Source organism: Protopterus annectens, chromosome 10.part0, assembly GCF_019279795.1.
Source record: "Protopterus annectens isolate FY-2018-M chromosome 10.part0, PAN1.0, whole genome shotgun sequence".
NCBI classification, from domain to species: Eukaryota; Metazoa; Chordata; order Ceratodontiformes; family Protopteridae; genus Protopterus; species Protopterus annectens.
Genome location: NC_056744.1, coordinates 116,731,937 through 116,744,455, shown reverse-complemented (window position 1 = coordinate 116,744,455; position 12,519 = coordinate 116,731,937). Strand labels below are relative to the sequence as shown.

At 43.4% G+C, this 12,519-nt stretch overlaps 1 protein-coding gene across 2 annotated transcripts in view; it reads left to right on the top strand.

Moving 5' to 3' along the window:
- The window catches only part of BPTF (bromodomain PHD finger transcription factor), a 3,500,764-nt gene that overhangs the window by 167,196 nt on the left and 3,321,049 nt on the right, over positions 1-12,519 (top strand). For both annotated transcript variants that reach the window (XM_044085088.1, XM_044085087.1), the window contains exon 2: positions 634-1,456. In XM_044085088.1, the coding sequence (XP_043941023.1) occupies positions 634-1,456 (823 nt within the window). The remainder of the gene's footprint in view (positions 1-633; positions 1,457-12,519) is intronic.

Here is a 12,519-nt window from a genome sequence, read left to right as displayed (position 1 = left end):
GTCTATCAGCATCAGTACAGTATTGTGACAAATGACAATGTGTGCTTTGGCAAAACATGCTTCACTTTGTGCTGACTTTTCTAGATTCAAATTTCTTGTGTTGGAGCAGATTGCTACAGGTGCTTATTGTGCTGACTGGCAGAATTGGTTATTACAAAGAGAAGGTGTACTGGCAGCTTTATTTGAATGTTGCTAATTCTCCTGGTCTAAATGAATGTGTCTGTTGTGAGTGAACTGAAGCGAAGAGCTTCCAAATTGTAAAATGCTTTATTTTTTTAACAGTTTTTTACAACCTTTTTCATTGTTGGTTGCTTCGGGGGGGGGGGGGGGTGTAATTTCCTTTAAGTATGGTTCCTTTTCCTGTATGACATAGTTCTGAAGAATTAATAAAGACAAAAGTGCTTAACTGTGTTGTTTTAAACTATTAAATATTCTGGTAGGTGACTCTTGGCTTCATGGTAATTTGATATTTCCTTATTTTTTGCACGCTACTTTACTCTAAGACAGTTATGAAAAGTTATAACACATTTTTTTTTGTTTGTTTTGTCGTATTTGATTTATCAGATGTAGGCATAATATATTTGATTTAACTGAGTCAAATGTTCCTAACATTTGTTTTCTGTATGTCTGTAGGAAGGAGGAGACATCGGGTTCATCGACCTCGCTCTCCTGTCTTTGAAGAAACTGATATTCCTGTTCTTGAACTCCCTAAATCCTCTGAGGATTTGTTGGTGCCATCTGAGCACTTAATGAGTATTTTTTCAGTTTATGAGGTTCTGAAGAACTTTGGCACCGTTCTCCGCCTTTCCCCTTTTCGGTTTGAGGACTTCTGTGCTGTCTTAGTATGTCAGGAGCAATGTGCACTTATAGCAGAGACACACATAGCTCTTTTAAAAGCAATTTTACGAGAAGAAGACACTTCAAATACCAGCTTTGGACCTACTGATCTGAAAGACAGCGTTAATTCTACCTTGTACTTTATTGATGGTATGACATGGCCAGAAATAGTGCGAGTTTATTGTGAAAGTGACACTGAATATCATCATGTTTTGCCTTATTTAGAAGCAGAGGATTATCCATATGGACCACTTGAAAATAAAGTCAAAGTGCTAATGTTTTTAGTAGATCAATTTCTTACAACAAACATTGCTCGGGAGGAGTTAATGTCTGAAGGAGTAATTCAGTATGATGATCACTGTAGGGTGTGTCACAAACTTGGGGATTTATTATGCTGTGAAACTTGCTCTGCTGTGTACCATTTGGAATGTGTGAAACCGCCTTTAGTGGAGGTGCCAGAAGATGAATGGCAGTGTGAAGTCTGTGTGGCACACAAGATTCCTGGGGTCAGTGATTGTATTGCTGAAATCCAAAAAAACAAACCATACATTCGACATGAACCTATTGGATTTGACAGGCACAGAAGGAAATGCTGGTTTCTTAATAGAAGAATTATACTGTAAGTATGTAGATTGGACACTACTTCCTTGCATGTACTGTGCACATCAGAAAGAGGTGAAACTTTTTTGGTACTCTGTAACCCAGTTTGTTTCACCTTTCATTACTGAGTGTGGTGTATGAAAATTTTTGAAGGTTTGGTTGCTGTTGTGCCTGGGGCTGGAGAGAAGTTGTATGCAGAATTGGAGGTTCCAGAATAAGAGGTAAGTCTATTTGGGGCCCTGGTTAACATAACTACTATAGAGCAAGTATTTTGTGTTCACCTGAGTGTCTGACAACAATAACATTTTTTTTTGTATAAACAAGATACATCTTTATTAAATGATCACACATAACATAGGCAGTCTTACATTTATATAAATGAAAACAAATGAAAACAAACCATATTGATACATTTCCAGTTGCAAACATTATGCATTACAAACCAGATTGACACAGTTGTAGTTGCAAACATTATACATCACTTATCTGTACAGTCATTATCAAACATTACATAGCTCATTCAAATCCTGCCTTATTTTAAACCTCGTTCCTCCTCTGCATGTATAGTTCCCAGAAGTCACATTTTTCCTATGTAATTTGCTTCTACCGTTTTCTAAAGATCCCGATTCCAGTTTGTTTTATCTCTGTTATGATATTTGCTACTTATAGTAAAGTTGGATTTGACTTTGATTTCCATTTTCTAGTAATTGTTTTTTTGGCAGCCACCACAGTTAGACTCAGCAAAGCCTTACTTTGTGTAGGCCTTTCTAATTCTGCATTATAGCTAAAAAAAAAAAAATTTCCTTAGTTGCACCAATTTGCTCATCCAGTATCTCTGATAAAGCAGTCTGCAGAGAATATTTAAAGTCTGCCAACTCATTGCACTCTTAGAAAATATATTCCCAGTTACCTTTTTCTTCCGCATCACGCCTCCAGTGTTTGCTGTCCACCTGAGGAAAAATTCTTTGGAGTCTACGTTTGGCATAAAAGTACCTTTGTAAATACTTCCAAGCAAAAAATTCTAAATCTTCAAGACTTTGTTGCATATTTGGGAGACATATATCCCCCATTGTTTCTTTGTAAATTGCTTATCCAGTCTCTCTTCCCAGTCTTTTCTAACCTCCTCTGATTGATTCTTATAGTTATGCAGTATTTTATAGGCTCTACTAATTGTTCCTTTTTTAATGGCAGCTTCTATTCTAGATTCTACTAAAAACTCTACCAGTGCTGGTCTTTTGTTTAAGACCCCCCCCCCCCCATTTCTTTCCCTTTGCCTGTACTCTGATATCAATCCTTGACAGGGAAGACGGTCTCTAACCTGCAGTCCAAATACATTGTTGGTGTTTTCCCATTCTGTTACCTTTCCCTCTCTGTTATTTGTTCCCAGTGCCTTGGATCCTTTGCCAGTTTTCCCCAGTAAATTCCAGCCCCTTCTTGCCTATTGTCTGTATCCCTAATTGTAGTCATCCCTATTGGCAGAATTTCTTTTCTCCATTCTGGTGTTGGTTTAGTTCTTCAAATACTTTCTGCTACTTTATGAATATAATATTCTGTATGATTATTGTTATTCTCTTTAAAGGTTTCCTCCAAAATCACAGTCTGTCCTTGATGTTCATCGTGCATACAGCTGCAGTAATCACATATGGGTTCTCTGCCGTCAGGCGGGTCCTCGGTCGGCCGAATTCCAAAGTCTAGGTCCGGCGTCGGTTGTTGTCGCTTTCTTTCCTGACATCAGTGCGACAGGGGTATATAAGAGACAGCCGACACCATATTCTTCAGTCTTTTTTGCTGCGCGGTGCCCGAAGCAGAAGCAGTTTGCAAGTGCCGGTCGGCCAGCTCCTGAATTTACGAAAAATTGGAAAACGAAGTCTTCTTTAAAGCTAAGTACCCCGTTGGGGAAACTTTTCTTGCTTCAGACCGATGTCAGACAAAGTTAACAATTGTATTTCTTGTGGGAAACATAATACCGCATAAGGATTTCCATTCCCTCTGCATACCTTGTTTAGGCCCAGACCACGACGTCTCGGGCTTTTGCGCTACTTTCAATAAACGCACTATTAAGCGTCGGGCGGAGTTCGCCCAACATTATTTTGGTAAAGCCTTTGATTATAAAATGTCGTTGGAGACTCCGACTACCGTTTTGTCCAAAAAACACAAGGACAAGGACTGACACGCGAGGTCCACGGTCTCCTCCGACACTACGCCAAAACCGGCTGCACGTGGTCCGGTTCTCAGTGAGACGCCTATGCAGTCCCTGACTACCGACGACATGTCCTTGGCGGTGTCTTCTGTACCCGAGACCGCAGGTACCTCGGCCCTTACTCAGACTACAACCACCGAAGCCACTGTGAGTGTAGAGCCTCCTAATGTGGACAGGTCCACTTCCACCCAGGGTGTCTTTAGACCCTCATCTTCCTTTTCCATCCCAAGAAGCCTGTTGCTCAGGGCCCATCCCCAGGCCCCATGCCTAAAAAGCAGATGCTTAAAATAGCTGAGGATTTAATTACTCTTATCAGGGGTTCCCAACCCCCTCCAGACAAGAGACCCAGAGTGGAGGAAGATTCTCCCTCTTCTGAACAGGGCTTCATTTTTTCAGAACATTCTGATGTAGAGGAACACTCGTACTCCCCTTGTGAAGATTCTGATGCAGAACAGTCCATTCCTTCTGTATCTCCCCCAGAGGATTTTTCTTTTGGGGAAACCTTGCACACCTTGAGGGAACACTTCCATTGGGAAGGCCAAGACTTTTCTGATTCCAAGAAGAGGCTTAGGGAATTTCTTTTATTACCTCAACACAGACCTCTGGCTATACCTCCTGTCTTGGACGTACTTGATGATGTTTACTCTTGTCTTAATCCGGATTCCCTGCCTCCTGCCCCAGTCAAACCTGATAGGTACTACAGAGTTCCTAACTCTCACCAATTTCTTTTCAAAAGCTATAATGCTGACCCTGAAACTATTTCTCAAGGCCCCAAGGGAATGAAGGCCTCTACTGCTAAGAATCCACTACCTTCCGAAAGAGAATCTAGATCCTTAGAAAGGTGGGGAAAAAAGGTATACACCTCGGCCACCCTAGCCATGAGGGCCTTAAATTGTCAGTTCCATATGCTTAAATATCAGCAGTTTCTGTTATCGCAGTTAAGAAATAAAATGTCTCAACCTGAAAAACCAGATTTGAAGGAATTGCAGGATGTGATGCATAGTGCAGAACAAGTGGGTAAACACACCTTACAATGTGGCTATAATGCCTTAGAGGCCTCAAGTAGAACTGCTGTTACAGGATCAGTCATTCGTAGACATGCCTGGCTTAGGGAACAAAGCTTGGCCTGATCATGTTAAAGCTAAACTACTAGATGCTCCTTTACAAAAGGATGTACTATTTGGTACTAATGCTGAGGAGATACTACGGAAAATGGAAGAAAAAGCTAAATCTATGCAAACTGTCAAGGCTTTTCTACAGGTACAACCACCTCGTTTTAGCAGAAATTGGCCTTCAAAAACTGGTCCTTTCCAGCCACAGACAAGCCCCAAAGAGGTAGATACAGGCACACAAGGGGCAGAGAACAATCTCAAGGATCATATAGAGGCAGACAATGGCAAACTCCAGCACCAAGAGGTGGCGAAGACGGTGCACAACAATACAAATTTCAAAACTCATGGACATGAAAGCTATTCAAGAGGTACCTACTCACGAACAAGGTCAAGGTTTTTATTCCAGACTATTTCTGGTACCAAGGAAAGGAACCGACTGGAGACCCATTTTGGACTTATCCATCCTAAATACATTTCTGCTCGTACCAAAATTCAAGATGCTCACATTACAGCAGCTTCTTCCCATGCTGGGCAAGGAGTTTTGGCTGGTAACATTGGACCTCAAGGAGGCATACCTGCATGTCCCAATCAGACAAAGCTGCAGAAGATACCTCAGATTTCTTGCAGGTTCAATCCACTATCGATTCTCTGCATTGCCCTTTGGCTTATCTACTGCGCCCAGAGTATTCACGAAATGCCTGGCATCAGTAATTGCCTACTGCAGACTTCAAGGGATACAAATTTACCCTTATTTGAACGACTGCCTGATCCAAGCGGACAGCAAGCACATACTTCTGGAACATCTGGCTTATGCAACACGGTTGCTGAATTCTCTGGGATACACAATCAACAAAGAGAAATCCAGGCTAACACCATCTCAGAAAATAACTTTCCTGAGTGCCAACTTGGACACAAACACCCAGATGGCCTACCTTACGCCAGAAAAACAGGGGCAACTAACTCAGTACTTCAAAATACTAGCAAATTGTACCAGGCTTACTGCAAGGAAAATCCTGCAGGCTCTGGGCTTCATGGCATCTTGCATTCTTTTAATCCCATGTGCAAAGTTGCATATGAGAAAACTTCAGTGGTACCTAAAAAACCTATGGTCTCAACACAGCCACACTTTGGAAACAATAATACCAATAATTCCATGTTTGCAAAAGGAATTTCTATGGTGGGCCCAAGCATGTCAAACACAGGTCTCCCATTCTGCAAGCCTCAAGCAGATCAAGTCATCACAACAGACGCCTCAGATTATGCCTGGGGGGTGCACATGACAGGCAGGTGCATTCAGGGCAAATAGTCCCAAAAGGAAAAGCACCTTCACATCAATCAAAAAGAAATGCTAGCAGTGATAAATGCAATTACAGCATTCAAGGACCTCCTGCATCCAGGACAATTATTGATAAGAACAGAACACCACAGTAATGTGGTACATAAACAAACAAGGAGGAACACATTCATACCCCCTGTGCAGACTAGCCATGACACTTTGGAACTTGGCTCTGGAATGGCAAATCGAACTTCAAGCACAGTACTTGCCAGATTTGGAAAACACACTGGCAGACAATCTAAGCAGAAATATGACAGATCCGCACGAATGGAAGTTGCATCCTCAGGTGTTTACAAAGATAATCCAAACGTGGGGGAGGCCAGACATAGCTCTATTCGCCTCCCACAGGAATCATCAATTGGAAAAGTTTTGTTCAAGGACCTTTCATCCAAAGGCCTGGAGAGTGGACGCCCTTTCATTCAGTTGGACAGCATGGACAGTGTACGCTTTCCCACCTCTGCCTCTTCTGCCCAAGGTGCTCTTGAAAGCAAGAGCAGACAGACCGAAGATGATACTGATTGCTCCAGACTGGCCAAGACAGCACTGGTACCCACTCCTGAGGAGCCCAACACATACTCCTCCCTGGCCTCTACCTCTACCTCTAATGCCTCTTCTGCTGACTCAGCACAGCTACAAAACTCTTCACAGTCAGCTGAAAACACTCAATCTCGCTGCATGGAAAATTCCTTAACACCACAACAGACCCTACTCCCCAAAGAGGTGCAGGACGTCATTCTGGAGGCCAGAAGGCTATCTACTAGAAAGGCTTATTCCGCAAAATGGAAATGGTTTTGCTCTTGGAATGAGAAAAAAGGCCAGGACCCTAGAAAACTGAATTTGCCTCGGGTATTACAGTGTCTAGCTGAGCTGCTGAACAGTGGACTTTCATTTTCCTCCATAAAAACCCATGCCTCAGCCATTTCTGCAGAATTCAACACGGATCCACCGTTATTCTCTCACCCACTTTTAAGACAGTTCCTCAGAGGGGCTAAAAATATATGACCACCAAGGAAACAACCAGTGCCAGCCTGGGATCTTAATTACATTTTAGAAAAATTAACATTGCCTCCCTTTGAACCAGCTGCATCAACAGATTTGCAATATTTGTCCTGGAAAACAGCTTTCCTTCTGGCCATTACCTCAGCTCGTAGGGTTTCGGAACTACAAGCCCTCATGGCTGTGCAGCCCTTTCTCATCTTCCATCAGGACAGGGTTTCCCTTTGAACCAACCCGCCTTTTATGCCTAAAGTGGTATCCAGGGTAGCTTTAAATCAAGCCATACACTTACCTACCTTTTACCCCAATCCTCAAAACAAAGGGGAAAGGCTGCTACATTCCTTAGACATCCATAGACAGCTACGTTATTATTTGGACCGAACAAAGCCTTTCAGGAAATCAGAACAACTTTTTGTGTCCTATGCTGTGGGAGCTCAAGGGAAGCCTGTTACCAAACAGACAATTTCAAAATGGATAAGCCACTGCATACGATTTTGTTACTCCTATCATGGGAAATCTGTCCCTACAGGCATCACATCACACTCCACCAGGGCCACAGCTACCTCTACAGCCTTCCTCAGAGGAGTTCCTACCAAAGATATTTTGGAGGCAGCCACTTGGAGTTCTGTACATACCTTCACAAAACACTACCACCTACCTTTATATTCCAAAACTAGAGCAGGCTTTGCCACTGCTGTGTTGCAGGGCATTCTGGCTCATCCCAGTTCCACCTAGTGCCTACCACCCTGTGCATAGCTTTGGGATTCTACCCATATGTGATTACTGCAGCTGTATGCACGATGAACATAGTACAGTTTTGTACCTACCATAAATGTAGATGTTCGAGTGCTAATACAGCTGCAGTACAGGTTTCCCTCCCTCCTTCCCCTCTTGGTAAAGTATTAGTGGCTAACACCTCCTCATACAACCTAATTTGGGTTATCCTCCTATGGTGTATTTGCTTGCAACTACTGTTTTTTTTTTTTTTTGATTACATTGCATTGCTTGAATATATTTATATATATATAATTTATGTATTGCCTTCCTTCTGGGGGCACCTGACATCTGGGGCAAGAAAAGACTGAAGAATATGGCGTCGGCTGTGTCTTATATACCCCTGTCGCACTGACATCAGGAAAGAAAGCGACAACAACCGACGCCGGACCTAGACTTTGGAATTCGGCCGACCGAGGACCTGCCTGACGGCAGAGAACCCATATGTGATTACTGCAGCTGTATTAGCACTTGAACATCTACATTTATGGTAGGTACAAAACTGTACTTTTCTTGAGCTTCCCCCATTTCATTATCACACCTTTCCAATTTGAATTATAGTGTTCTACTTGTGCTGTGTGTATGAGCCTTAACTGTGTTGCTCTGAAGTACCCCTTCACTTTGAGTAATCCCGTCTTATTTGTTTGGAAAAATCAGCTTATCTCACTTGACTCCTGCTTTCTTCCCCTCCCAGATAAAATCCTTCAGCTCTTTATTAATTGCTATCCACAACTTCTCTGGTGGATAAAAAATATGCCTGACCTGTGTATAAGACTAAAGGGACTAAAAACATTTTAACTGCTTGTATCTTACTATCCATCGCCATATAACAGAGCTTTCATTTTCTCTTTTTTTGTATAATCTTTTGTTCAGTCTCTTTCCACATAACCTTAACTGCCACACCGGAATCATCTTTACTCCATACTCCTAAATACTTCATTTTATTGTGTCCCAATAAATGTGGGTATTGCTGAACCAATTCATGTGTGGGTACATAGTTTACTGCTATTGTCTTTGTCTTAGCTTCATTAATTTTGTATCCCAAAATGATTTGAAATGGTCTCAAAATGTTCTACAACACTGTAATATCCCTTTCTGGTTTTGTCAGGTATAAATTTAATATCATCTGCAAATGGAGCCAGCTTTTCTTGACTTACCATACCTTGAATTTCTGAGTCCCTTGATGTCCTTCAAGAATGCAGTTGCAGTCATAACATGTGGGGTTGTCCTGCCTCAGGCAGCCCTCGGTCGGCTGGATTCCAAAGTCTGGGTCCGACGTCGACTGATGTCGCTTTTCTCTCTGACATCAGAGCGGCTGGAGTATATAAGCATCAGCGAACGCCATTTTCTCCAGTCTTTCTTGCCGCGCAGTGCCCGAAGCAGAAGCAGTTCGCAAGTGCCGGTCGGTCAGCTCCTGTATTCTACGATACCGAAGTCATCAAAAAAGCTAAGTACCCCGTTGGGGACCTTTTCTTGCCTCAGCCGATGTCAGAAATTACTGAAAAAGTTAACAATTGTCTTTTTTGTGGTAAACAAATACCTCATAAGGATTTCCACTCTTACTGCCTCCCTTGCCTGGGCCCAGACCACGACGTCTCGGCCTGTGTAGCCTGTGCTCGCTTCAACAAGCGCACTCTCAGGCGCCGGGCGGAGTTCGCTGAAGACTTTTTCGGCGATAAATTTGCTTATACCATGCCGTCGGATCTTCCGACATCGCAAACTCCCAAAAAACGAAAAGACCGGGGCCGACTTCCTCGGCCCGCGTCTACTACCGACTCCACGCCAAAACCTAGCGCGAGTGCTCCGGTTCCCTCTGAGACGGTCTTTCCACCGCTCCGAACCGAAGACACCGCATTACCGACGACTCCGATTCCAGACATTACTCCGACGCCAGTTATAGATTTTCCTCCGGATACCGAAACCGAGGAAATACCCAAGACCATTGCTGTAGACAAGGTCACTCCTGCACGTGGAGCTGCCAGGCCTCCTATGGCCATGTCTATTAAGGCCTACACTAGGGCTAAGGCAGCCAGCAAAACAATGCATATTACTTCTAGATCCTCACCTCAGCCGACTCCAGAGACACAAATTATGTCCATGGCTGCTGATTTAATTTCCATGATTAGAGGTTCGCAGACCCATCCTGAGAGAGCATCCCAGCCTCCTCCTGATAAAAGGCCCCGGCTTGACCCCTCTGACCCTACTCCTTCAGATGAAGACTCTGAGGGCTCTGTCCACTCTGATAGCCAGGAAGAGCTCTTCCAGACCTATGAGGACTCAGATGCAGAAGATTCCATACCTTCGGCTTCCCCTCCTGAGGACATTTCCTTTGGGGAAGTTATGCACACCATGAGGGAACATTTCAAGTGGCAGGGCCAGGAATATTTTGATTCCAGGAAACGCCTTAGGACTTTCCTTAAGAAGCCTCAGCACAGGCCCTTAGCTATTCCTCCTGTACTTGATGTTCTGGATGATTTGTATTCTGATTCTAGTGCTACCCCTGATACTCTCCCTCCTGCACCAGCCAAGCCAGACAGGTATTACAGGGTCCCAGAAATTCATTCCCATTTATTCAGGGCCCATACTGTTGATTTGGAAACTATTTCACAGGGGCCTAAAGGAGTTTCAGCCTCCACCTCTAAAACTCCTTTGCCCTCCAACAGGGAAGCAAGGTCATTAGAGAGATGGGGTAAAAAGGTTTACACTTCCACTACCTTATTTATGAGAGCTTTAAATTGCCTTTTTCATATGTTCCAATATCAGGATTATCTCTTAGAAGATTTACAAAAAACACTAGCTTCTCCTGATCCTTTAGACAGGAAGACTTTGCAGGAAGCTGTACATAACACTCAGCAAGTAAGCAATCACTTCCTGCAGTGTGGATATGATGCACTGGAAGCTTCATGTAGGGCAGCTATGACAGGGGTAGTGATGCGAAGACATGCTTGGTTAAAAGATCAACCTCTACCAGATCATGTAAAAGCAAAACTTCTGGATGCACCTTTGGAAAAGAACAAGCTTTTTGGTGCAAATGCTAAGGATGTGCTAAAGACCATCAAAGAAAAAGCAAAATCAGTTCAAACTGTAAAGGATTTCCTCCAGGTTCAACCCCCCAGATTCAGTAGGAATTGGCCTTCAAAAAACTGGTCCTTTCCTAATCCAGAAAAGTTTCAAAGGGGTAAGAACAGACGTGGCCGAGGAAGAGGCCAATACAGAGGCCCTTACAGGGGACGTCAATGGCAGCCAGGAAACCAAAGAGGTGACGCAGGGGTTTCTCCTGCCCAACAACCACAATCTCAATGACTTTCCTCTACTACCGCCTACCAGGGAACAACTAGAAGCTCCCTTGGGTGGGAAACTATCTCTGTTTGCAGAAAACTGGCACAGACTGACAAAGGACAAATGGATTTTGGACATTATAGACCGAGGGTACAGGTTTCATTTTCACACCTTACCAAGAAAACAAGGCATGCCAAATCTACCACAACATCAAAGGGTAGAGGCTATCAAGCAAATCTCTCTACTAACTCAAATGAAAGCAATAGAAAGAGTTCCACAACAAGAACAAGAACAGGGATTTTACTCAAGACTGTTCCTTGTTCCAAGAAAAGAAACTCAATGGAGACCAATACTGGACTTGTCCGCATTAAACACCTTTCTCATAGTACCAAAGTTCAAAATGCTGACTCTACAGCAACTCCTTCCCATGCTGGGCAAGGAGTCGTGGCTGATTACTCTGGACCTCAAGGAGGCATACCTGCATGTCCCTATCAGACACAGTTGCAGAAGATACCTCAGATTTCTTGCAGGGCCAGAGCATTATCAATTCTCAGCATTGCAATTTGGCTTATCTACTGCGCCCAGAGTGTTTACAAAATGCCTGGCTTCAGTAATTGCTCAATGCAGGCTCCAGGGTATACAAATTTACCCGTACCTGGACGACTGCCTCATACAAGCGGACGACAAATTGATGTTGACAAAAAATCTGGAATATGTCATACGATTACTTCAAGCTCTGGGATACACAGTCAACTTCCAAAAGTCAAGACTGCAGCCATCCCAGCAAATAATCTTCTTAGGAGCCAAACTAGACACAGCCTCTCAAATGGCTTACCTGACAGAAGACAAGCAAGAGAAGTTAACTCAATATTTCAAAGGTTTAGCAAAACTCACCCAGATGACTGCAAGGAGATTCCTACAGGCCCTGGGTTACATGGCATCCTGCATTCTACTGGTTCCATTAGCAAAACTACACATGAGAAAGCTTCAATGGTACCTAAAAAGCGTTTGGTCTCAGCACAGCAACAACTTGGAGACAATCATTCCACTCATTCCATGCTTACAAAAGGAATTCCTATGGTGGGCTTCGGTGAGCCAGGAAAACACAGGTTTGTCATTCAAAAAACCACAGATAACACAGACGCCTCAGACCTCGGATGGGGGGCGCACATGGAAGGCAGATGTATACAAGGACAATGGTCTCCAAAGGAAACACATCTGCATATAAATCAAAAGGAAATGCTGGCAGTGATGCATGCTATCGAGGCTTTTCAAAACCAACTCCAGCAAGGTCATTTAATGATACGGACAGACAACACCACTGTGATGTGGTACATAAACAAGCAGGGGGGCACTCACTCTTATCCCCTTTGCAGACTGGCAAT